We start from the raw sequence: 27,272 nt of genomic DNA on the forward strand, positions 1-27,272 counted from the left end.
GGGACGGCGCGGGGGTGAGCCGGGGCGCCGCGGGTGTTGGGTACTCGGTTCTGTTGCTGCTCCGGGGAGGAGGCCATCCCTGGGGATGGGGGGAAGAGCTCAGCCCCGGCCCGAGGAGAGAGTGGGGGTGCGGAGGGGAGGGGGCGCGGGGCTGGAGCAGAGCCGAGGGGCCGCGTCGGGAGGGCCCTCGGGTTTGTCTCCTCCAGGGCGGGTGCGGGGAAGAGGGGCGCCGGGGGCGGGCCGGGGCGCGGGGCGGGGCTGCGGGGCGGGCGAGGGGGTGGTCGGCGCTCCTCTGATCAGGTTCCGGGACGCAGGCGGCGGCGGCGGCGGGAGCAGAGCAGAGATGCGGCGGCTCGTAGGCACCCTGCTGTGCCTGCTGCTGGCGGCGGCGGTCCCTACGGCCCCAGCGCCGGCTCCCACAGCGACCGCGGCGCCCGTTGAGCCCGCCCCGGCTCTCAGCTACCCGCAGGAGGAGGCCACCCTCAACGAGATGTTCCGCGAGGTTGAGGAGCTGATGGAGGACACGCAGCACAAACTGCGCAGCGCGGTGGAGGAGGTGGGTGCGTCTGGCGGGCTGGGGTTCGGGGGAGGGCCTGGTGGGGTGGGCGGGGGGCCGGGGCAAGCCGCGCTGCGAGCGTGGGCTGGGGTACTCGGTTCCGCGAAGGGGCGGGGAAGAGCCGGCTGCAGATTCGGAGTGATCGGCTGGCCGCGCAGGGTGAGCTCAACTCCCACCTCATTCTGACTTCCTGCCGAAAGGTCTGGATCTGAGCCTGTTCACGGAGAGTCTCCGGCTGGGCTCACCCAGGGGGCAGCCAGGGTCACCACCTGTTTACGCGCTGCTGGCCGCTACCCCGCAATTGTCTTCAAGTGTGCATTTACCCACCTCCCGCCCCCTGTGTAAGCGGATGCTTGCTGGCCCCTGGTACGCGGGCTCTGTGGTTTTGCAGAGAGGCCGCGGATCTCAAGTTCTAGCTTGTACGTTGGTCTTTGAGTTTGTGCCATCTTCCCAAGACATAGTTAGGATGCCGTGTGGGGACAAAAAGCCCAGACAGCTTTGCTGCTGCTCTCTCTGGGCTTCCCCCAGTGCCATGCGAGGCAGAGAGGGAAAGTCAGAATCCTAAATCCCAGCAGTGCGAATTTTCAGACTGGGAGAGGAGGGCAGTATGAAGGGCCATCCAGTTCCACCCCAGCAGTGCTTTGGAGTCAGTCCTAGGCTCGGGGTTCTCCTCTGCCACTCACTAGCTGGGCAACATGGGGCAAGTCCCTTAACAGCCTCTTTTCAGTTTCCTGTTAGAATTAAATGTCATGGTCTGTGTGGGCACCTGTTGTAGAATAGGTGGGCAATATACAGTAGCTGTTACCATCAGATACCAGATACCTTAGCAAAGCTTGGCCTGGCTCCTCTCTTCCGTCACCTCCTAGGACCAGATGCTATGGATAGCATCCTCTAGGCTGACCACCTAGGTTGGCAGGGCTGCCCCCGGCAGGTGAGGCGGATGCCTCAGCTCACCCAGCCCAGGTATCCGGAGCTGTCCCTGGTGCCTGGGGTTGGGGCGCATGGTCACTGTTGTGCCTGGCTTTGGCTGCAGCCTGTCTTTGGAGAGAAGCTAGCCATCCCAGTGAAGGAGTCAGCAAGAGACCAGATGCCCAGGCTCGTGGCTGAGGTGTCTTCCCACCCCTGCTTCTCCACATTCCACTGGGACAGAGCCTCAAATGCTAGCTCCGGTCTGCGGGGAGACGTTGCTTTCACCCCACAATCCTGCCTCCCAGAGCAGGCAGTCTGATGGAGTATGCAGTGGGGGACACTGGATTGGGAGGCAGTTGTGTGGGAAGCTGTCCTGAACATCCACTGGACAGGCCAGATTCCAAAACCCATGGACAGACATTGTTTCCTGTGAAAGCAAAAGAATCATGACATGACATGAAATAATTAAAAGGAGAGGGGAGTCAGATGGGCCCCCATAGCTCTTAACTCTGCCCCTTCCTATTAACTGGAGCTCGTGATCCTTCTGGTGATCCTTCTGGTGCTGGGGCGGGGCAGGTCATCTGGTTTCCTTATCTGGGTTCCAGGATTTTCTTGCCTGCTCATGGATTCCCAGTGAGACTGATGAGGTCAACTCCCAAGTTTCTGTTCTCTGTGATCTTGTTTGTGCCACATGGTCTTCTGATGGTAGCTCTTGCTGAGGGAGAGGAAGGAGTCTTGGGGGCCTCTCTGGTCTCTTCATTGATTAGAGCAGTTTGGGATCAGCAGGACGTGAGTGGCACATCTCCTCCATGGAAATCCTCCCCATTGGCTCTGCCAGGGCCCCAGCTTCCTCCTTCCAGATGCCATTCTGCTTGCATTGTGAAGATGGGCTGGTTGAAGTTTGCCACCAGGAAGAGTTGCTGCCTGTCACTTCTGTCCCCCTCAGTAGTCCTGCCCCAGAGAGCATCCTCGATGGCCGTGGATACGGGTTAAGAGAGGCTGGACCCCTGCGTGGCAGAACAGGCTGTGGGGATCAACCTTCCTTCAGCGGACCCTCGCTCTGCCATTCCTGGTGGGGTCCAGGAAATGTCTCCCTCCCCCCAACTCCGTTTAGGATAAGGAGGGATTTACATGAGGATGCAAGTAAAGCAAGTTACCTGATCGTCTAAAATTGGGTTAAGTGAGATTGTGTAATGTAAGTCACCCGCTGGGGCTGTTGTCAGGGTTACGGGAGGTCCTTGCCTTCTGGATAAAGAAAGGCTGCCATTATCACCCTCTAAATAGTACCAGCATGGGGACAACCAAGAAACACCACAGAGTCTCAAGAGATTGTGGCGATTAGTATTAACTTTTTAAAAAGAGACTTCCAGAAAGCCCCTTCCGTCTCATAAACACAGGACAGTTGCTATTTACTTGTTGTCTGGGGAAAGGACCAGGCCAGATGCATTGGTTGTTTACATGGTTGCGCCATGAATCTGCTTTCAAGTAACTGCCTGACATTTTAAATACTCCAGCTGACTCAAGCTGCTGATTGCTCTTTAGGGAAAGATCCTCTGCTTGTAGGATCATTATTTGGGGAAGCCAGTGTTCAAATGGTTCAATCTGGGCTGTTCCTACTTTCCGGTCTTAATATTCTGTATATTACCGATAAATGTGTTTTGAGGATAAAAGCATTTTCTTCTCCTCCCTTCCCCCTGCTCACGGTGATATCTGTAACTGACGTATTCTGGAATATTCTTAATCACCTTACCCAGTCCTAGGAAGAACCCCAATACCAAGCCTCGATTTATCTCTCCAATTTTTCTTACTATACCCCTTTAACAGACATGCAGAGTGAACCAACTATAAATGCCATATTTTATAACATGCACATTCCTCCTTTATGAAACAACTCCTCTTGCTTTGGGCTTAAGTTTCTCTTGCTAGTGGCTGTAATAGTTGTGGTTGAAATTTCCATTGTAAACTGTACTTTGAGTTCGTGGTGCCATTAGAGAACTATTAGCTCATTCTATTGAAATAACCACTGGTTGAGAGGGAGGAGATTTTATAAGAAGACTCTCTGCTCAGCCCAAAGCAGACTCCAGATTTGGTAACTTGTCAATTATTTGAAAGCCAAACGGGAGGATTCAGATTCCAATGGGAATTTTTAAAAGCATGAAAACATTCCCTTCTGCTTCTGGATATGGCCTCTGTAGCATCTTAGTCTCTTACCCTTTTCCAGCGGTATCTTTTCTATCACAAAATATGCCAAGATCTCTTACTTAAAAAAAATTTTTTTTTAATCCTTTTCATGCTCATCCTGTCTCCTGCCTTAGCTCCCTTCCACTTCTCTATTCTGTTAGCGAATTTTTCAAACACGTGGTATCTACTGTCCGCTCTTTCTCCTTCAACCCGCACATGCCCTAACAAACTAGCTTCTTCTAAAACTGCCTTCTTCCAGGACACCATTAGGAGATTAGCTGCGTATTACGTCTGTGCTGGGTACCAGGTGCTGAGGCAGGCACTTGGATTTCGTGGTCCTTAATTCTTGCATCTGCTCAGCAGAGTAGGATCTTCTCCACTACACAAATGAGAAAGCTGGGGTTGAGAGACGCTTGGTGTCTTGCCCAAGGTCACAGCTGCTGGGACTTGGCCCCACCTTCCCTAACTCCAGAGCCCTGGCACTTGCTTCCGAAGTGCTGCGGGCAACTTTTTGCCTGACCTTGTGGCTAGCTCTCAGGGGCTTGGCCCACCTGGACTAATTTGTAACCTCTGCTACCTAGCAGGTCCCCACGTCCCCCAGGTATGACTTCCTACTCCCACACCTCATTCTGGCCAGTTCCCTCACTCCCCTCTCTATCTTCTCCAGGCTCTTTATTATTTACCAAATAGTTTTTAGAACTTGTTATAACTTTGCTTGGTTTGGAGCAAAGGTTTTCCCTGGGGGCAAGTGCAGGGGAGAGAATACCTTAGAATCACTTGAGAAGCTCTTTAATACCTTGGGTCGCACCTGCAGAAGTTCTTCTTTTTTTTTTAAGATTTTTTTTTTTTAAATTTGACAGAGAGATCACAAGTAGGCAGAGAGGCAGGCAGAGAGAGGGGGGAAGCAGGCTCCCCGCTGAGCAGAGAGCCCGATGCTGGACTCGATCCCAGGACTCTGAGATCATGACCTGAGCTGAACACAGAGGCTTTAACCCACACAGGTGTCCCTGCACCTGCCGAAGTTTTGACTCAGCAGGTCTGGGAGGGGATCCGGTGTGTGTGTAAATGTATAGGCATAATTCTCTTGATTATATATCTATGACAGATACCGTTTCATAGTGTCAGGTATGACCCTGATGCACTCTCCTGGCTGAGAACCAGGCCAACACCCTCTGCTTTAGAACTGCCTGTCAGTCTCTCTCTGTGCATCATCGGCCATTTTATCCCGTGCCCAGCATGGACCCTGTGCCCCATCCCACAACACACACTGTTCTTGTCCAGGTGGCCACAGCTTTGCCTCCTCTGGGCTGCTTTCCGTTCAAATCCTACCTGTCCTTAGAGACCAGCTCAATCATGCCTCCTCCTCCTGGAGGCCTTTCTTTTCTATTTCTTGAACCCCTGGCATGCTTCGAGAAGCCATCATAATCATCCTCAAACAGGTTTAGTTGTGGGGCTCTGCTCTCTCCCCAGTAAATGAATAAGCTGCTCAGGCAGAGCAGAAGCACATGCTGGACAAGGCCCAAAATTTGGAGTCAGACGAACGTGAATTCTGTCTGAGCTTTGCCTCCTACTAACGATGTTGTGACCATAGGCAGGTCCCTTCACTTGTCTTCACCTCATTCTCTTCATCTGCAGAATAAGGGCAGCAACACCTTCCTCGTGGGGGTGCTGTGAATATCCAAGGAGCCATGGAAGTTACGGTGCAGTGGCTCAGGCATAGATGATGCCCAAACACGGAGGCTGTCACTGTGGTGATAATGATGATGGTGATGATGGTGATGATGGTGGTGATGGTGATGATGGTGGTGATGGTGGTGATGGTGGTGATGGTGGTGATGGTAATGATGGTGATGATGGTGATGGTGATGGTGATGATGGTGGTGATGGTGTTGGTGATGGTGATGATGATGGTGGTGATGGTGATGATGATGGTGGTGATGGTGATGGTGGTGATGGTGGTGATGGTGGTGATGGTGTTGGTGATGGTGATGATGATGGTGGTGATGGTGATGATGATGGTGGTGATGGTGATGATGATGGCGATGATGGTGATGGTGGTGATGACGGTGAAGCCAGTGATTGAGTTTCAGACATCTTGCAGTCCTCTCAGGGTCAAACACAGCAGTTACTGACCAAATCCTTGTTTGAACATTTGAGCTTCTGTGTCTTCCAGATTCCCCACTTCTAGTTCAGTGTTTTTGTGCTGCACGGAGACATGGAAATTCCTTCCCCATATCCACCCCAGCTTAGCAAATCCGGTTGGGAGAGACAGGAAAAGAGGTGCCTCATTTAGTACATGAGGGAATAGAAGACAGTGATTTTTTAAAAAAATAGAATCTTTTTGAGGATTAGTTTTATGAAGTAAAAATAGCCCAGAGTCAAAGATAGTGTTGGAAAACTGCCAGACACGAACTAGAACTTCCCTTTGTGTCTCTTGTTTTAAATTCCTAGACAGAGTATCTAACCGGTTCAGCTAGTCCATGATGTGGCCTCTTTCTAAGTCCACCCAGCTGTGAGCTGGTCCCATTGTCCACTGCCCACTCAGGGTGGGGCGCGGCAGTAAATCCACAAGGGGAAATTGGGTACAGTTTCAGGTTGACAGATATATCTGGTGTAGGTGTCATGGGGGCTCATGAGCCTGGGGGATCTGAGAGCAGCAGTCTCAGAAACCTGACACCAAAGGGGAACTCATGTGGAAGAAGAGGCAGGAGGAGGGTGGGCCCTGGGAACTAGTCAGCTGGCCCTCTACCAGGGTCTCTCTCATACCCAAGAGGTGGGGTAGGAAGGAGACATAGCTGTGGCCCTACCTGTATCAGAGAAGGGGCCGTCCTGGGAGCTGTTGGGGTCTGCCTACCACCACCAGGCCCTGCAGCAAAGGCTTGGGAGCAAATAATGTATTTGGGAAGTGATCCCAGAAACACTAGGAGGAAATGGGAAAGTAAGATGGAAGAGGAGAGAGGGAATAAAGGCTGTGCTACTGAGCAGGTCACTGCTAGGCTCCGCTGGGGGTCCTCAGAGAGAGACTGCCCCTTTGAGGGGGGAGGGAGCTGGGGTACTTACCCTCATAGCTTGCCCCTCACTGATTGAGGATGGTTCTTGGGGTGTTAACTCCCTAGCATCCATGCATAGCAAGCAGCCAGAGAGGGCTCTCAGAGAGAGACCAGACTGGTTCTTGGCATGAAAGGCAGCTGAATGCAGGTGACCTCCGGGTTAGGTCGCTGGGAGAGGGACAGGACCCCAGCAGCCCTGTCAGGGGCCAAGACTGTTCAATGGAAGCATGCTCAGATCCCAGCTCTGCCCTTCCCTGACAGTCCTTTTTTTTCTTTTTTATGTGTCTTATGGATAGACTACAGTGAATTTTTAAAAATTATAATTCCAATAAACGGTGTTATATTAGTTTCAGGTGTATGACACAGTGATTCAGCAATTCTGTGCATTACTCAGTGCCCATCACAATAAGTGTCCTCTTAATCCCCTTCACCTGTTTCACCCCCTCCCCTCTGGTGACCATCCATTCGTTTTCTACAGTTAAGAGTCTGTTCTCTTGTGTCTTTTTTTCTTTGTTCGTTTGTTTTGTTTCTTGGATTCTACATATAAGTGATATCCTCCGGTATTTGTCTTTCTCTGACTGACTTATTTCACTTAGCATTATAGCCTCTGGAGCCACCCATGTTTTCGTAAATGGCAAGATTTCATTCCTTTTCTGGCTGAGTAATACTCCATGTTATATGTACCTGCATATCTATATACCACATGCTCTCTATGCATTCATCTGCTGATGGACACTTGGGCTGCTTGCTTCCATAGTTTGGCTGTTGTAAATAATCCAGTAAATATAGCAGTGCAGACGTCTTCACATTAGCGTTCTTGTATTCTTTGAGTAAATACCCAGTAGTGGAATTGCTGGATTATATTGTAATTCTGTTTTTAATTTTTTGAGGAACCTCCATTCTGGTTTCCCACAGTGGCTGCAGAAGTTTGCATTCCAACCAGCAGCACATGGGGGTTCCTTTTTCTCCACATCCTCGCCAAAGCTCGTTGTTTCTTGTGTGTTTTAGTCATTCTGACAGCTGTGCGGTGATACCTGATTGTGGTTTTGATGTGCATTACCCTGATGATGAGCGATGTCCTTCACGGATAATCTCGGGAAGTAATCCAGTCTTCCTGAACCTTACTCTCTGCAACTGTAAAACTGGTATATTCACACCTACCTTCGAGGGAGGCTGTGAGATTTAAAGCTATAATAGTTGTAAAACTTTTAGTGCAGTGTCTTATCCTGGTGGGCAATTAACAGGACCTATAACTACTACCATTATTTGTAAATGCAGAAGAGGAAGAGGGTGGTTCTGTTTTTCTAATGGACTGATTTGTATCAAGAGAAAACAATTTTGCTCATTAAGTTCATTGATTTAATAGATGGAAGCAGAAGAAGCTGCGGCTAAAACATCAGAAGTGAACGTGGCAAGCTTGCCTTCCAGCTATCACAATGAGACCAACACGGAAACCAAGGTGGGAAATAATACCATCCACGTGCACCGAGAAATTCACAAGGTAAGTGTGGCCGCGGCCAGCACCTCCCCCTTTCTGTAGCTCCGAGTCCCATCATAGAACTAAAATCTTGTTTACAAATTGGATCCACAAGCCAAAAATGCAAATGAGGTTGGTAAAACACAGATTAAAAACCAGAGGGAGTGAGGGAACTATGTAAGAGGGAGAGCTGTGTATCAGAAACCTAAATTGCTTTTGCATTTAAGCAATAAATTTAACTCTAGGCTGCCTGCCAATCCGATTGCAAAGGAATGGTCGGGGGTTTTTATCATTTGATAAAAGGGTGCAAACAAGTGTCTAGAGAGAGACTTCTCCAGTATTGAATTTGAGGAATTTATCTCATAGGTTTTAATGTGTCTTTTAGCAGGGAGTTGGAACAGAGTCCATGTTTGCTGAATAGATCCTCACTGTTTCCTCAGGAGGAACTCAAATGGGTTATACTCCATCTTTGGGAGGGGAAAGCCTCCATTGCCGCGAGACTGAACATTCGTTTGCTGGCTATCCACTCAGATTTCTATAGCAGAGGTTTTTCTAGCCTGCCCCATGTCTCAGTGTCTCCTGGTTTGATATCTGACATGAGGCACAAGCAGGTTCATTCCTCCCCACCGACTTGAAGAAGAAAACGTTGCAAATCCAGAGGCATGTAGCCTTAACCCACCCTGGCGTGAAATGTGTCCCACGTGACGTAGGCAGGACGGGGAGGGCAAAGCCCGTGAACGTGGTTTCTCCTGAAGAGAGTCTGACGTGCCAATATTCAGGGTCACTGGTGGAGGCTATCGAGTTGACGTTCTGCTGTGAGCATCAAGGAGCTTGACCTCAAACCTCATCTCAGCCCATATGTGCAAGGCCCAATGGCTCCAGCGAGAGGGTCTCACTTTTGTTCAAGGGCCCAGGTAATGACTTGGTTGAAACAATAGCGTGTCTGTGTCATGGAGCATAAGGGGGTCGATTTTTACGGGCCGTTGCCTTGATTATAAAGTAGTCTTTGTGTGGCTCTTTTCCCACTGCCCCCAGCTTCAGCTGGGTGTACCCCCCACCTCGCCCCCAGATAAATGAACAAGTCACCTGCTGACCAGTCCTTTAGCATTGTTCATCAGAGGCCTGGAGAATGTTTCCAAAAGTCCTTGCTTTAATTTTGCTAAAACCAATATTAAGTCCTTCTCTTTGACGATAATTAGCTAACAGGTTTGGCTCTGCTTAAGGTTGCTTCTTGTAGATGTTGGGAAACCCAAGTGTGAGTCCTACCGGTAACTAGTGTGATTTTGAAAAACCATTTAAATTTTATGTCCCTCACTAACCGCACTTAGGAAACAGGGAGATCGGTACGTATGTGACAGTAGCATGGGGGTCAGATGACTTAGGGTACCTGAGAGCTCACAGTAAACGACAAAGTGCTTGCAACAGCCTGTTGTTCTATTCCTGTTTCTTCCAGTAAAGTTATGTCATGAGCACCACGCAGCAGCTCTCCAGTGGTTTCCACGGACCGTCTGTTCTGTGCTTCACAAGGGGCTGGGTGGTGGTGAAACATGTTCGAGAAACATCTTAATTATTTCTCCTAGAGATAGGAAAATGCCCATTAGTATAAAAAAGGCTCTTCGAAGTCCTGCAACCTGTACCTGCAGGATAGGACCGTAGAATTTTTTAAAAATATACTGTCAGTTAATTCGGCAAAAATCTGGCAGAGAGGAAAAGGACGCTGCCTCTTTGCTGGGGAGAGGATTTATTTGCCTGAAAGTATTGAAGCATGTTGGTGAAGACATGATCCTTATCTCCCCAGAACTGGAATTTGGTCCACTGTGACAAAGTAGGCTATGTTTCTGCTCTGTTTTGGACAGTTTCCTTGTGATATTAGAGCTGGCAGGAACTTTATAGATGACCTAGAAATAAGGACATGGTGAATCAGAGAAGTGACTTACTCCTGGTGACACACTAGGTGGTTGGTGGTAGCTGAGCTGAGGCTCAAAGAACCCAGATCCCCCACCTTCTGGGCGGATGTCCCTTCTGGTCTTCATTACTGGCACTAGCGTTCCTCAGACAGGACCTCGGGTGGGGCAGGAGTGGCGCGGGGTGCGGGCAGGTTGCAGGGCTAAGCTCGGAGGCGTCTGCTGCCGGTAAACACCATCAGATGCAGACAGTAGGTCGGCGGGGGGGCCCTTTTGCACTAAAGCACTTCCTAGATGAACTATGTCACCAGAATCAGGATGGGGGCAGCTCTAGCTAAAACCTGCTTGCTTCTCATGAAAGACGTTTGATGAGACACCCAGACGGGTTGTTGTTGAAAAGGATGTTGCCGTTGAGTTCTGAGTGATAAGCCCGAGAACAGTAGAAACAGCTACTGCTCAGTGTTTGCTGCGTGCCAGGCTCTGCGCAGAACCCACGCCGTCCCTCTTCGGAGCAGCCCCGTGAGAGAGACTCTGCTGTGTTTCTGAGGGCTGCACCGAGAGGGGGCCGTCTGCCTGGCGGCTGTAGCTAAAATCAGAATAAAAGGGGGAGCAGGCATTCTGTTGACTTGGGCAGATGTTGTGGCTTCAGGAAGCGAGGAAAATGGGCGCCTGGGTGGCTCAGTCGTTAAGCATCTGCCTTTGGCTCAGGTCAGGTCATGATCCCAAGGTCCTGAGATCGAGGCCCACATCGGGCTCCCTGCTGGGCAGGAAGCCTGCTTCTCCCACTCCCTCTGCTGTGTTCCCTCTCTGCTGTGTCTCTCTCTGTCAAATAAATAAAATCTTAAAAAAAAAGAAAGAAAGAAAGAAAGAAATCGGGAAAAAAGAAACCAGCTTGTGGCATTTGCCCAGAATTCCTTCTGTTTCACGTTCACTGTACTTGCTCTGCCTTAGGTAACCAACAACCAGACCGGACAAACGGTCTTCTCGGAGACGGTCATTACGTCTGTGGGAGATGAAGAAAGCAAAAGGAGCCACGTGAGTTGTCATGTCTCCTGGTCTCAGCCCCTTCACTTGCGAAGGCTGACCCAAACCTCAGGCCATGGGCAGAAGGGAGCGGACTCTCATTCACCTCTCCTGCCTCCTTTCTATCAAGATTCCCCCATTCCTGCATTTCTGACCAGAGCGATGTGGTCGGGCAACAGGCTCTAGCACAGTGCTCTTTGCATCAGAAACAACAGAGAAATGAATTCAGTTGGCATTGCCTGACTCCCTCTCAGCCCTGAAAGGGAATAAGGAAGTACCAGGTACAGTGGCTGGGGGCCTTGGCAGTAAGACCTGGCCTGTCCAGCCTGGAGTCCCCAAAACCCCTGGTGTGGCCAGCCCTTTGGTAATCCCAGCCCTGGTCAGGCAGGTTGAGAGCGACGTCACCTTAATTAGTGGAACCCCATGGCCTAAGGGAAACGGAGTGTCGTCCCACTCCAGGCTTCATGCTCTGACCCCCTTGTGATGGGTCCACCTACACAGTGGCCTGTTGCTTTGTCCAGTGACGGGATGGTTCTTATAAAATGATAGAGTCCTACTGGTGGAAGGGGCAGCATTTCACAGAAGGAAAGCCTGAGCACAGGTCAGGAGGTGACCCCATAGGAGTCACCGGTCTCCAGACTCCCAGGCCTCAGGGGACTCGACTGCTCTCACCCTTCTCAAAGAGGTGGCTGGCTTCAGAAGCAGGTAGCTGGTGAGGAGTGGACAGGGTGACCGCCATGTGATGTAGCCAGCCGTAAAAATGTGCATTCTCTATGGGGACCCCAAGAACTAGTCTTTCTGTGCCCAGGTGCCCGAGACAAACTTCAGCTACAAGTTCTTGCCCTCCAAGGTGCAGAGCACTTCCTTGGCCTTCAGAAGGGGTCAAGGATTATTCCTCGCCTCTTTCGGCATTATCATAGGAAGAGAAACAGTGTACCCATTGAGCTAGGGAGATGGTGTTGACGTAGTTGGTAGTTGGTGGGTTCTTTTTGCTTGTTTCTGGCACAGAGCTCAGACGTTGACTTCAGGCTGGGGGGTCCGGAGGGTTGTGTGTGGTGACGGTGACCCATCATTCCAGGGACCTGGGGGTAAGATCTGTGCTGAAATGGAAAGAGCTGTAGCAGCTGAGGCTAGAAGCATGAGTTTGCCACGTGCGGGCTGGGTCACCCCAGTCACAAAAACCTTTGAATTGGGGACAAGATTGATTAAGGTCAGGAGGAAAGAGAAGCTGGCTTTCAAAGGTGGGAAGAGAGAGAGGGGACAAACGGTCATGGTATGTGGTCATGGTACCAACAGAGAAAAGCTTCAGAGAATTTCTGGTTGGGGCCCTAGGATAAAAGGAAAGCCTCAGCCTGGCCACGAATAGAAGGGGCAGGGAAACAGAACTTTCAGGGCTGTGAATTAGAAAAAAAAAAAAAAAAAAAACAGTCTTTGTTGTCAACTGAAAAAAAAAAAAAGCATCTTACTCCACAATGGCCCATGTTTACTCTGGGGAGCTTCTCGGAGCCCAGAGGGCAGCAGGCCTGACTATGAATACCCTGCACCTGCCTGAGGCCCAGGGGCACAGGTGGCCAGCCACAACCCCACCCAGGCCTCCTCTGTTGGCCCCCAAGGGAGGGGATGTAGTCAGGTTTTGAGGCCTGCGGTAAAGAGACTGAGGCTCCAAGAGTGGTGGGCAGGGGAGAGGCAAGATCTTGAAGATGCCAAGGACAGGCTTGAGTCAGGGAGCAGCTGCCGTGTGTGTCCAGCAGGTCGGCTTACAGCTTTCCCCGGTGTGCATGGTCTTGTGTGCCCATGGGCGTCTGTGCTTCAGGCTCAGCTGGGGGGCCCAGAATCTCCACACCTGCACATGCAGTCTCTTGTGTCCACCCTGCAATGGAGGACATGCTGTGCCTTTGTGCAGTGTGCAGTCAGAACTCCCATACATGACGGCCTTGAGAATGGAGGAGGCTGACGGAAGAGATAGATCCCAGAAACCCAGCTTTTCTTGATTTCTGCTGGGCCCGTTGGGATAGGAACTCATTGAGTTTCTCTGTGGGAATAAATTCCAATTTGCTTAGCTAGAAGGGAGATGGGGGTCATCTGATGCTTGACTGGCCAATGTCTGGCAAATCCCATGGGTCTTTGGAGAACAGGCTGGAGACTTTTCAAGCCACCTCTGGAACGGATATCATGTGGCAGAAATGGTGGCAGGGGTCCCCTCCAGCAGAGCCTCTTTGTCAGTGTGGCTTGCCAAAAGTTGGAGTAGAGAGATCTAGTTTCCTGTGCCCACAGAAGTCTCCCATTCAACTCTTCTTCCATTCGCTTCGTGGGTCGCCATTGTCCCAACACAATGGGGCTGGGGCGTGAGCATCATCTTTACAGAGACTTAGGAAGCCGTAAAGCCTAGATTGCTTTCAAAGGGATGGCCTTTGTCACCACTCCCTAGTTTTTGTCCCATTTGTCCCATTTCCTAGTTTCTGAAGGTAATGATCTTTGCAGTTAGCTTGGAAATGTCTGCCATGCTGAAGAAACTTTCTCTGAAATGGAGAAGAGATTTGCCATTCAAAAGGACAAAATCCTGTGCTGTTCAAACCTTAAAATACTGTAAACCCTGGCTGAATTTTCAGGATTTAAAATTACCAGATGAATTCAATTACAAATCACCGCCAAGCACCCCCTGTTTTCCTTTCTTCAAATGCCGGTGTGTGTGTATTAATATGTATGGTAACCCAAGGAGGCCCCTGGAAAGTTACACACCGTAATCCTCTATGCCTGTCTAGGAAATTCATTGCAGGGTGCGTAAGATGCTGGTCTGTTTTTACATTCAGCTGTGAAAGGGGGACAGGCCAGCGCGGTTCGTTATTCTCCCCGAGGGCCCCTGCGATGGTGATGGGGTCTGACATCTTTCCGTGAGGCTTTTGTTCTGAGGCCTCAGTCCCGCTCCCTTCACGGGCCAGTGAGTGGGCTGATTGACGTTGGGCTCCTTGTGAGCAGAAGGGTCAGGAAGAAAGTGGAGGGCCGGAAGCCAGAGAGGGGACAGCCATGCTGCAGAAACGAGATGCTTTTATTTATAGAACTGTGTCCCCAAACAGGAAGAATCTTGCCCAATTAGCCAGGGCCCTGTTTTGAAGGGATGTGTCCTCTCATTAAGGTAGGGTTCACAACTACAAAGCTTAGCACATCATGCCTTTGCTGTCTTTCCTGTTTTCGAGTTAGAAGAGGAGCTAGAAGATGGGGCGCCTGGGTGGCTCAGTAGTTAAGCATCTGTCTTCGGCTTAGGTCATGATCCCAGGGTCCTGGATTGGAGCCCATATCGGGCTCTCTGCTCAGCAGGAAGCCTGCTTCTCTCTCTCCCACTCCTCCTGCTTATGTTCCTGCTCTCTCTCTCTCTCTCTGTCAAATAAATAAATAAAATCGTAAAAAAAAAAAAAAAAAGAAGAAGAAGAAGAAGAAGAGGAGGAGCTAGAAGAGTGGGTCCATTTGTTTTTCCAGCCAAACATAACTAGTTTGAACCTACAGGTTCAATCACGTTCAACCAACTCCAAAGATTGCTCAAGATATGAGGCCACAGGTCTCATTTCACTGCCCAAAACAGCCAGATCGTAGCAGTTCGGTAACCAAGACCACCTTGACCCAGAGAATGATCAGAGCCCAGGTGGGGTACTGGCTTCGTTTGCTCCCAGTAGCCTGACATTTGAGGCCAGAGTCGCCCTGATCAGTTCAGTGGAATTGCTGAGGGCACCATGACAACATGTCGCTGGAGGTTTATTTTAACGGAAATGCATAGGGGACGGCATGAGTCTGTTAGAGAAACTCAGTCCGCTCCCAGCAGCCCTGCCTCCTGGAGAGTCCGCTGGGCAGGGAGGCGGGGAATGCAGCCCTTCCCCGTCCATCAGCGTCCAGGCAGAATGAAGTCTGAACAAGGTGTGAGGCCCGCCTGGGCTCAGACCCTGTCCTGACCCTGGCAAACTCTGACCTCTGTGATTCGGTTTCTTCACTTACCCAATGGGGCTAATAATCCCTGATTGACAAAATTGGGCTAGAATCTAGAAAGGCAAGGTTTATAAAAACTCTTTGTGTGAGGCTCATTATTACTGAGAAGTAATTAAACTGCGTTCTCATCGGCTTCTCTCCTGGTTCCCAGCAACCTACTGCAAAAAGAATGGAATTTGCCGGCAGCTGAGGGTTTGTGTGAGGCCTCCATGGGGCTTCTCTCCTTTGATGTTTGTAGCCTGAGGCTAAGTTCTCCTGGGGCCCACCTCACCCTCTGAGTCACCGGCTTTGCCAGAAGCTCTGTGCTCAGGTTGACTCACCCTGTCTTTCTTGTCCTTGCAAGTCATTCCTGTCCTGTCTGGTTTGGGTGTTGGGGATACACTGAGGGAAGGATGGGCCACTGCGAATGACGGCGAATGACATGAACAGGGATGGTCAGGTGCTGACAAGTGGCAGGAAGTTGGCAGAATGTGTAGACTTAGGGTTGTAAGAGCGATAACACTCTTGTGCAAGCCTGCAGGTCTCCAGCCCTGTAACCAGACATCTGGGTACGTTTGCATTTCTAGATTTATAGTTTGAGTTGACTTTGTGATTTCTGGCCAAGTATAAGGCCTTCATGCCTTACTTAATCCAGTAGGAAAAAGTTACAGGAAAAATTGAGGAGTTCTGGATCGTTCTGAGAAATGGATAAATAATCCCCAAGTAAAAGTTGATGTGGGTGAGCGGACTTTAAGAAGCAGTAGGCATTTCTTTTTAAGCTATAAGTTGACTATATTCCATTGTACTCTCTCCTCAACCTGAAAGTCCTTCCGAAGGGAATTCATTAAATATACATGATTCCACATCTCAAATCAAAATGGTATGCAGTTAACAAATGAGTTTTGTATAGGCTTCGTAAGTTGATATGAAGGGATGCTTTCAATAAAATGTTAAGGGGGAAAAAAAAGCAATCACAGAGCAGTATACGTACTATGTAAAGTATAGAAAATACATTCTACATCTTGAGCATATAAAAAGAATCTCATTTTCAGAAAGAAAAAGTATGCATGAAAAGCTGAGAAAAATACATGTTACATCATTAATAGTAGATATCTCTGGAGAAATTGAAACATGCAGCAATTTTTTCTTTATCAATTTATATACCTATTTTTAATGTTTTAAAAAGGAGCTTCTGAATTATTTATAATTTTGCCATAAATGTCTAGCTATACTTTTAAATGATTTTGCAAGTAATTTCACCGTGTAAGTCCTGGAAATGAAATGGCTCAGTCAAAGGGGGTGCGTCTCTAACATTTTGAGAGATACTGCCACATTTTCCCCCAGAAAAGTTGTACTGATTTTACCCTTAGCTGCAGTTCTGAGACCCTCTGTCTCATCAACCCTCGCCTACTGTGGCTGTTCCAGTGGGCGATCATCTAGATCTTCCTTTTGTTTATATTTCTTTGGTTATTAGGTCAAGGGGAGTGGCTGTTTTCGAGTTGGAAGTTATAACAAATATAGAAGCTTCACAGATGTAGCGTATCCTTACTCCCTTTCGAAAGGTCAGTGTCGCATTCCAGGCTGTTCCCAAGACCAAACACCATCTGCCCCACTGTGGAGCAGATTAGGAAGGTGTGAACTTCCCGTCTGGGGGGGGGGGTTGGGGGGTTGGGGGGGTCGGGATGGGGTGGGGGGAGAAATGATCCCAGTGTTCAGTATCCATGTGAGGAGGCTGATGGGCCGGCCATGAGTCAGCCAGGGGGGGTGGGTGACGGGGACATGCAGGCTACTGCCTTCAGCTCTGCAAAGAGACAGGCACGCCCTCCTTCCTTCTCCCCACACCCTTCCACAAACACCCCAAACTGAGCTTGGATGCCTCCTGTGGAAGGCCTGGAGAGCACGTCAGCAGGGTGGCGAAGGGCCTGGGGACAGGCCGATCCCTTTCAAAGTGCGGCTCTGTTGCATAGGAGCTGTGTGATTTCAATGAAATTCCTTAACTGCCCTAAGCCTTAGTTTCCCTACAGGTACAGGCGGGTTCATAAATTACCTTCCATATAGTGTTGTCCTGTGGATAAAACAATCCAGGTCAAAAAACAAAAACAAAACAAAACAACACACCAAAAACAAGCCATACATTGCCTGGAATGCAGGAGTGAGCCATCAGTAAATGCCAGCCTTTGGTTATTACTTAATTGCCCCTAAACCAGAGCTATCAAAATTCCCAGTAATACTTATTCGACTCATTCATTTATTTGCACACATATTGTGTGGGTCAGACCGATAAATGCAAAAGACAGTCCCTACCATAAGTGAGCACCCAGGCTGGCATTTAAGAAATACACAGGTCATTGCGATGTGAATTCCTGTTTCCTAAGGCAGAGGTCGTCTGGGGCCTGGTGGGAGCTCTGTGCAGAGGCCAGGTCAGGTAGCAGGGAGGACTTTGTTGGGAGATAGTCCTTCATTGTCTCTGGCATTTCTGCTCATTCTATAAACAGAGCCACTCATTGCCCTCTGCTCCAGACTGTACAGCAAGCAGCCTTGGGAGACAGAGCTAGCTCCTCTTGGGCAGAGGAGAGTGGGTGTGACTCCAGTCCATTATGGAAGATTTGGGTTCTCTAAGCTTGGCATTCCTCAGCCCCATTGCACACCCACTGAAAGCACAACACCCCCTGGGTCCCTCTGGATTGCCCCAGGGAACTTGGAACCATTGCAAACGCACTGCTCTGTACTGTCAACGATCAGGTCCTTTGTCTCTGACCCAGGAGTCTCGTGTCTTCTGCTGCCATCCATGACAGTGTGGAAGGCTCACTGGTCATCTTGCAAGTAGACTAAAGTCTTAGACCCTTTACGTTTCTCGGCAGGCTTCCAGGAAGAGGTGGCCATTGAGCTGTATTTTGAGTGAAGTCAAGGAATTCTTAATGTGGGAAAGACGGGCATTCCATGCAGAAGTGTTCTTTGTTCAAAGTCAAGGGGGTGTATGGAAATAAGACCAAGTTTGAGGAACGCTACATAGTTTTGAGTGCTACAGCTGGATGTATGCTTGGGGACACAGCAGAGGAGGCTGGGGAGGGGCAGAAATTAGATCAGCAAGGGCTTCAGGAGCCCAGCCAAGTTAGTAGCATCCTGCATCGGGAACATTGACATGACCTATGCTGGATGTACAGTGTGTTCAGGTTCCACACAGTCCCCAGGGAAAAGAACCAGGAAGGCAGGATTTAGACGGCGGACACGTTGGTGGGGACACAGCTTTGCTTAATCCTGCTGAAATTCAAGGTCTGAATTCCTTGTGCCCTACAAATTGCTTGGCCTCAGAGATTGGGATCTGGAAATTTTTACTTAAGAAATGGAACCGTCTGCTTTTGCTTGATGCCACTAGCTAAGTGACAGTGATTTAATTTGAAATCTCATTAGGCTGATGGTGTCTGCTGCAGAACAAGCCAATTTCTGTGGTTTCTGAGTAGGCGGAGCATGTCCGGGTGAAGAGCTCCCCATGCGGGGGTGTGGCTGCCCCCCACCAGCAGCCTGGGCCATGTTCACCCCGGAGCCTTTGCATCCTGGCTGTAGGATGCATGGCTCTGCCCTTCCTGGCCCCTAGGCATGATTCTGCAAAACCCACAAAGCTCATGAGTCCATTTTTTGTTTTGTTTTGTTTTAAAAATAACATCAAGGGAAAAAAATAGTATCAAAGGCCACAGCATCCCACCATATTCCCTCATTTGGTCTGTATGGCTCAGAAAAGTGACCAGATCGACCACTGCCTCTCCATCCACCTCTTTCTCATTTTTGGGATAAATCTTGGTTCAGACCAGCCCATCGGTGCTGTGATATACTGAGTGCTCACTAATAACTAATGCCCGTAATTACCTTAATAGTAAGAGATGATGATGAAGGTAAGAGCTGCCATTCATTTGTGGAGTTCTGGCTGTGTGCCAGGTGTGCTTGGGATCTGACCAACTTCCCCTCCTGGGATCCACGTGACAACCATACGAGGCAGATACCCTGTTGATCCCATTTTATAGATGAAGTAACTGAGGCTTAAAGCAGTTGTACAACAGAGCTATGTGGTAGAGCCAGTACTAAAAGAAAAAAAAACCACTTAACTCTTGTTGATTCCTAAAGTCCCAAAACCCATGTTCTTTATAGAATATTTTTTTAAATTGTGGTGAAATATATAATACTTAAAATTTATTATCCCAATCATTTCTGTGCATACAGTTCAGTAGTAAACACATTCACACTGTTGTGTAGCCAATCTCCAGAAATCTTTTCATCGTGCAGAATTGAAACACTATTCCCATTGGACTATCTATAACTCCCTACAGCCTCCCTGCCTCCTGGTTGCCGAGCCACCCTTCCACTTTCTGTCTGGTGAACTTGTCTACTCCAGGGACCTCATATGAGTGGAATCATACAGTATTTGTTTTCTGACTGGCTTGTTTCACTTAGCGTAATGTCCTCAGGGCTCATCCATGTTGTAGCATGTGTCTGAATTTCTTTCCTCTTTCATGTTGAATAATACTGCATTGTATGCGCCGCATTCTGTTGCCATTCATTTGTTCGTGGACAGTGGATTGTGTCTGCCTCTTAGCTACAGTAAATAATAATGCTGCTATGAACACGAATGTGCTGATAGATCTTTGAGTCCCTGATTCTAGTTCCGTTGGGTGTAAACCCGAAAATGGAATTGCTGGGTCATATTGTAATTCTGGCCTTAATTTTTTGAAGAACCGTCATACTGTTTCCCATGGCAGCGGCCCTATATACATTCCCACAAGTGGAGCGTGAGGTGGGACACTTGTTTTGCCTCTTGGTTTCCGTGACTGTAGGCACTAGGGGACCCGAGGGCCCAATCTGAGCCAAAGGGCTGGACGAAAACCCCTGGGCTCTGCAGCCCTTGGTCAAGGCAGTGCCTTCACAGCGGTGGCCCCAGTGGCTGCCTCTGGGGTGTGGCAGCCACAGCTTCAAGCGGTGTCTTTGGGGTGTATCTGCCACTACTACCCAGAGGTCCTCGCTCTCCCCCCAGCCTCTGACCCCAGGCTGGTTGTAGGCAGGCTCGGGCTCCATCTTGGAGATCCACCTCTAGGATGCAGAGATGGGATTTTCTTGACCATTTGCTATCCATGACCTCTCCACACCTTCTTTTGTAAGACACCCTTCACCGTGGTCTCATAAAAGAATCCTGGAGGCTTTCAGAGGCCTCCACTTTCCTGTTGGGGCACTGCAGACTCCTGGGGCCTCACGTGGGGCTTCTGACTTCTAGGGAGAAGGTTTGGTGGAGGCGGCAACAGTGTTTTAATTCCCACTGGTGTAGGGAGGACTTCCTGGGAGGAGGGCCAGAGGACAGGACCGGCAGAGGCCTTGGTCATGCCCTGTCCTCCTCTGGCTCACAGGCAGGGCCAGGGGAAGGGACCTGGTGAGGACGGGGACTCACCGTCACGCCCCACAACTGATGAGCTTCGCTGGTCTCCCTGTCAGGCAGGAACGTCTGCTCGCCGCGCCACGTCCAGCAGCTGTAGGAAAAATGATTAGGGATGGGGTCACGGAAAAGTTTGGACAGACCTCCTGGCTCTGTTGAGCACTGCTGTCATTTTCGCTTTTCACCTCCACTTCCTGGGAGAGGAGGAGTAAAGAAGACACTTGGGTTCATTTAGGGGAGCACTGTGCAGTGAGATTTGGAGTCTGAAGTGGCCCAGGGTGGAATCCCGCTCCTTGGGGAGCGTCCCTCACTGCTCTGAGCCCTGGTCCCTGCTCTGTGAAAGGACGGGTTAGTGACCACTGGCTGGGGGCGCGGGGCGGGGGGGTTACAAGTAAGAGACCTGCTTTTCCGTGTGGAAAGCATCCGTACTCAATAGATGCTTAGTAAATGTAAATGCTTCTTTCCAACCTGCTTTCCCAGACCCCTGGGGGCAGGAAGCTTGAGCTACCTATGTAGGAGTGTGACAGATCAGTAAGTATTTTGTCGTAAGGTTACCATCTCTGAAAACACAGTAATTGAGAAACTTTCTCAGGTGATGGCTACTGACATGCTAGACAAAGCACAGATAAAGCAATATGGCACTGAGTCACAGAATTACAAGTGGCAGAATTCCCAGGGACCTTCGAGCTCCTCTGGACCAGGGATGGCAGGCGCATTGCCATTTCCTGCCCCTCCCCCACTGCCATTACTATGGCAACCATCGCTAATCAATTGCAGTCCTTTCCTAATGAGCACAGATCAGGCCTTGGAGCTTGAGACAGCCCAGCACTTCAAGCAGGCACTGGTTATCAATTGGAAGAACACTATACTTAAAATCCATTTTTTATCCCCACTCTAGACCAAACCTCTCATTTTGCAAATGAGAAAGCAGACATGAATATTCTCCAAGTCATGCAGCTCCTGGAGTTAGGACCTCCTGTCCACTCCAGTTCATTGGGCCTGGCATTCCCTGTTCCAGAAGCAAGGTCTCGGGACCACTGTTCCTGGGACCTCTCCTGTGGTTAGTAATAGAGAAGGTGGTCTGCTTAACGCTGAGAAAGATGATGAAGACCAGTGGAAAAGGGTCTTCTCAGGCCCAGGGAGAAAAATCAGAGGCTCATCAAGAGGCAGCCTCGAGGAAGGTCTAGAAAACCATGAGCCCTGGGAAGGAAGGGACCTTGTCCTGTTCACCTCCATATTGACAAGGGGGTAGGCGCTTAGTAGTGGAGTGAACAGATTTAGGGATGAAAGCTGTCTGACCAGGGAGGAACTTGAGGAATGTAAGCAGGAGCAGAAATCCCTGAAGATAAGGTTCACGTCCGCAGATGACGTCTTTGGTAGAGAAATCATCTCTTCTGTGTTTTCTTGGTCTTGTGCACTTGTCAACATTATTGAACACCTGCTGTTTGTTGGGCTGCTTCCCAGGTGTTTTATGTTTCATTCTCTAATCCTAGGATTAGATAGGATTTTACAGAAGAGGATACCAGAGTTTAGAGAAGTTAAATTCCCAAGGTCATGGCAGATGGTTGAGTGGTAGAATTGGACTGGGGACCCTGGCATAAATTTTGGCCTTTTCAATCAAAAGGTAAATTTCTGATAAAGTCATGAACGTTTGCAGCTGTGATCCCAGGTGCCTTTGAAGAGGTCATCACAACCCCTCCACCGCTCCTTACCTTTCTGTCATCTATATCGAGTCATTAAATACCCCCGCCCCCCAAAATGAAAAGCCAAAATCACCAAAGGACAACTCCGTGGCAGTGAACGCTGGAACCTTTCCCTCCTGGGGAAGGCAGAGCCTCCCCGGGGTCACGGGGAGAGGAGGACAGAGCAGGCGTGTTCCAGAAATGGTGGAATCTCTCACCCACTCTCGTTAGTTCTTGCCACCCGTGGGTGTGAGACCCGCCGCCCCTCGATCATTCTAGAGCACTGGAGAAAAGCATTTTAAGTGGGTGGTGTGCGTCCCTATCTGAGGAAGTTGGCCACTGGCACATCTCAGTGATGTGATGTGGAAAATATAGCCCCAGGGAAACAGCCCGAATTTTCCATGGTCTCCTGACTTCAGGGCCTCTCCGAAGAGGAAGCCGGCACCAAGGGCAGGGAGAGCCCACTGCCTCCGCCTTGTGAGTAGTGGTCAGGATAGAAAATGTCGGGGCTGGAAGACAGTGACGGGCCTGCACCTAGGCCGTTGGGTCCCCGGGAGGCTCAAGGTGCATGGAGGCCAGCAGCCTCCATCCATCTCAAGCCCTGGAAGCCATGGGATGTAGGCTCAGCCCCACAGGCACAGATTTCCCCACCGAGCACCCTTTGGCTTTGTCCATTGTTTCAGGGCCCTCCCCCCACCCCCATGACAATGTCTACACCCTGCAGCAGAAAGGCCTGTATTCCTGCTCAGTGCCTGCCTGGCAGAGCTGCTCTCCCCGCCCCCCGCAAAGAGCCTTGCTAAGATTTGGAGGACGAGGGAAAAATGTTCGCTGAGTGCCTACTATGTGGCAGGTACTGTATGACCATTTCATATGAGCTCTTTTCCTTAACTCTTACCAAACCGGCCTAAAACTGGGACTACTGGTGCCGTTTTAAAGACAAAGAAGCACAGGGTGGCTCTGTCAGTTAAGCGTCTGCTTTCAACTCAGGTCATGATTTCCGGTTCTTGGGACCGAGTCCCGCATGGGGATCCCTGCTCAGCGGAAGCCGGCTTCTCCCTCTGCCCCCGCCCATCCACCACTCATGCGTGTGTGCACTCCCTCTCTCTCTCAAATAAATATTTTTGAAAAATAAATTAAGAAATCAAGGCAAGGAAGTGCTGGAATTTGGAAATAAGTCCATTTTACTCCAAAGCCTAGCCTCCTCCTGTGCCATGTTACATCACAGAAAGTCAGGTGGGGGGGTCACCCAGAGGGATGGAGCGCTGGGCACACACCATGATAGGGGGCCACACTTATCTCTTCATCTTCCTGTCGCCTGGTGATGGTCAATGACTTCCCCAGGTTTCCCCAGCAAGGAGAAGTGAGGAGGGAAGCAGACCTGGGGAGCTTCCCCAGGGGGCACTGGGTCCTTCCAGAGCCCGGGGCCTGGCTCTCAGCTTGGCTGGACTCCTCGGGGCTAGTGCCCCGGGGTGTCTGGGGCAGGAGACGTGGGACCACCTTCCACAGGCCAGTACACATAGCTCCGGCTTTCCCTTTCCCCACCATCCCACCCAGAAGCACCAGCAGACGTGGCCACTTGTGTTTTCCACACCTGAAACATATTAAGGCCTTTTCCAGGCTCATTAACAGAAATGATTGAACCTGGACGGTTTAACGATCCCACAGGCCCCTTCTGCAGCCCTCGCAGTGGTAGAGCGTTGTGGGTAGTGGCAGGAGGAGAGAGCAGAGAGGACGATGGCTAAGGGCGGGAAAGAGGCCAGGACTGCGGGGTTTGGAAGTGTGTTCAAGGCTCGGGGCAAATGCCAGGCTGGCTCCCCCGACCAGCGCCTGGCACAGGGCTGGGGAAGTGACTTTTTTCTACACCAGAGGTGGGGGTGGGAGGGACTGACACAACTTCGTGTTTGTTTCATGTTGCCTTCAATTTTCTTTTTTTCCCGTTTTTTTTTTTTTTTTAAGTTGAAGGAATTCTTTGAGAGGTATTTTTAAAAGAGGGCACGAGATCGGAGGCACCAAAGCTGTGGTTTCTCAGCTTGGATATGCATGAGAATCACCTCCTTAACCTGGATAGAACTTGTGGAAAAGAAACCTGCGTTTGTCTTCACTAACTTTGAAATACAAGTGGTGCTTTTTTCAATCTCGAGCAGGTGTAGGCAACAAGGCAGTGTTACTAACGGTGCCCTTGTTAGCAACTCCAGCCTCCTGTTCTCGTCCTGTCGCAGAGGTCAGGAACTAGCATCGGCGCTCACCCCGCTTAGAAATTTAGCTCGTCCGCAGGCCTGCTGGTCGGTCTCACTGTGGGGTGCGTTAGTAAAGAAGCTCGTAACACTGTGTCTCAAAATACTTTGGTAATTGTATTTTGGTCTGTTTTCTTTGTCATCTTGTGTGGTTTCCTCTATTCATCTAAAGGCATTATTCTGAGCCAGGTTCCTTAGGCTTCATTTAGCTGTCCATAGAGTCCATGGCACAAAAAAGGTGAAGACCGTCTGTTTTTTTTTATTATTGTTTGTTTTTTGTTTTTTAGAGAAAGAGAGCGATGGTCAGGGGGGAATGGGCAGAGGGAAAGGGGGAAGCAGGCTCCCTACTGAGCAGGGAGCCCGATGCAGGACTGGATCTCAGGACCCCGGGATCAGGACCTGAGCCTACTGAGCCTACTACCCAGGCGCCCCCTCTGTTTTGAAAAAGGCCAGTGGCCAGTGCCCCCGCTGGGGCCTCTGAGTCATTTGAATTTAGACATGGCCTCTCAGGCAGAGGGGTCGTTGAAGGGGGTCAGTTGCATTTCCCGAGTGGAATCCCTGCCATTGTAACTGGGACTTGACCCTGGTCCCAGAGTAATGCCAGCCTCCGTTCAGGCAGCTTGAATCCTAAAGACCATGAAGATCCATTCGCAGGACCCTGAAGTTTGAACAGATCCTGGTCTCCAACATCGTGGGGGCTCTTGAAGGTGCTGGGACTGGGGTCCGTCTCAGATGGGGGAGTGTGCGGGTGCTCCCAGATCTGCTGCTGTCACCGGTGTGGCCCAGATGGGAAGGAAGCCTGTAGGCTCCTGCTGCTCAGGACGCTGGCAGAGGTCAGCCTCCCTCCAGGAAAGCTGGGGGCCTCTGTCGCCGCTCCGCAGGTGAACTGCCTCTTGAAGTACCTCCTGACCCCTGTCTCCCTCTGAGCCTCTTTCGCTGAGGGCTCAGCTGGAGGATACAGAAGAGAGGTCCAGTGGGGGAACGTCAGCCTGTCAGGAGGACCCCTGCCAGCCCCCAGAGCCCGTTGTTTCTCAGAGACGACCTCACCAGCTCTGCTGAAGACTCCAGCCCCACGCCTTTGGGTTGGCCCAGAAGAGAAGAAAGCTGAGCTCGTCCTCACCACCCCACAGTTCCCTCCAGTATGTGTGCCTAGGGCTGAGTGTCAGAACACCAGACTCCGAGAAACTAGATACTGTGTAGACACCGTCTCCACGGACTAAGAAGGGACATGACACATTTACTACTTTCTTCCCAAGGCAGAGGAAAAGCGTTATGAAGGGACTTGGTTGGGCTGAGTCAGCTCACTGACTCATATGAAAACAGTGCACGAGATACCAACTGAGTAAATACTGTGAAACTCTATCCATCCCTGGTGAGGGAAGAAGAGGGATCCTGCCTGCCGTGGGTGTGTGGGAGCTTCATCCCAGTCTGCAACCTGAGGCACTGGCTGTGCTCTCCTCTCGTCACACAAGTGTAAAGGCCCAGGACACGCAGCCCAGGCTACAGCTCTGCTGTCCTCCAAGGCTGAACGCTATTCATCGGGGATGGATGCCAGCACCAAGGGGAGCTCTGATTCTGGTTGCCCGTGTCACAAAAAGTGGCCGAGGCCTGACAGGACGGGAGACAGAGGGAGGCCGTGTGGGAACCAGACAGCATTATCAGTTCAGAACTAGATAAGGAGGAAAAGGAAGGCCACGGAGATTTGCCTGAGGTACCTGAGTTTGTAGAGGAGAGGCCAGGAGGCCTGAAGCAGCTGCAGCCTTCCCTTCAGAGCAGTGATGAAAAGCCTGTGAGAAGCAGGAACCAAGACCTGCCTTCCCACAGGCCTTCGTGTCATGGCTTCCTGGAGCCATCTCCTAGGAGACCTACCTGCGCTATGCTATCCCTGATCCCTCTCCCCCTTACGAGGATGGTCACAATTCTGTATCTCCTTCCAGGCCCCTGACATATCATAGTTAAGGGGCGCTCTTGGGTCCTCAGACACCGCACGACCCTGAAGGGCCCGCCATCACTGCCCAGACGTTGCTTTGGACACCCGCCATTCATTGCCCAGAACATTGGTTTTAAAAGACAGGAAGCATAAAGACCCTCACCATGGATCTCTCTTCCAGCACCAGGGGGTCAAGATTTGGATTGGGGTGTCCTCTCTCTCAGAGACCAATCAGGATCACAGGGGGTGCCCCCAGCAGCCAACTCCAGAGACTCAACATCAACACGGACTGGTATTTTATGGAAAATCACTTGAATTCCTAGAAATGCTGGCTCTGCTGGACTTTTAAACGGCGAATGGAGTCATCCAGCCAAGGAAAATGGCACCAAACCTGCTTGGTCTGGAGGGCAGCCAAGGGCCACAGAGGCTGTAGTGTGGCCGAGGCCAGAGAGGCCAAGGTGGAGATGAAGGAGTCACAGCAGCAGCCACCAAGCTCTGTGGCAAAGAAGCAGATGCCTGTGGAGTTGGCAGCCTCGCTCTGAGTGGCAGCTCAAGATCGCTGAGGCCCCCAACCTGCCGTGCTTCTTAGCGGCCTACCCACAGGGGAGCGGGCCCTGCAGAGGCACCGGCAACTCTGGGAAACACTGCTCTAGTTAACTCTTCCCCCACACTCAGTGGTGCGGAGCAACCATATGTTAGGCTCGTGGATGAAGCGTCAGGAATTTGGAAAAGGTACAGTGGCAATGCTTCGTCTCTGCTCCACAGTTTGCAAGCTCAGACTTGAAGCCACGGGTGACTCAGTGGCTAAGGCCAGAACCATCTAGGGTCTCTGCACTCAGCATCCAGCTGTTGCCTGGGACCCTAGCTGAGGCTGCCCATCTCTCCAAGCGGTCCCAGCTTCCTCTCAACATGGAGGCCTGGTTCAGAGGACCTCTCAAGATGGAAAGAGCCAACCG

General features: G+C 50.5%; 1 protein-coding gene across 1 annotated transcript in view; it reads left to right on the forward strand.

The window, feature by feature from the left end:
• The first annotated feature begins 289 nt into the window (after positions 1-289).
• Positions 290-27,272, forward strand: part of DKK3 (dickkopf WNT signaling pathway inhibitor 3) — a 43,960-nt gene continuing 16,977 nt past the window's right edge. Inside the window, exons 1-3 of the mRNA XM_080815697.1 lie at positions 290-556; positions 8,063-8,197; positions 11,029-11,112. Of these exons, the coding sequence (XP_080671823.1) occupies positions 344-556; positions 8,063-8,197; positions 11,029-11,112 (432 nt within the window). The 5' untranslated portion in view covers positions 290-343. The remainder of the gene's footprint in view (positions 557-8,062; positions 8,198-11,028; positions 11,113-27,272) is intronic.

The sequence above is a fragment of the Martes martes genome (genome assembly GCF_963455335.1).
Source record: "Martes martes genome assembly, chromosome: 10".
NCBI lineage: Eukaryota > Metazoa > Chordata > Mammalia > Carnivora > Mustelidae > Martes > Martes martes.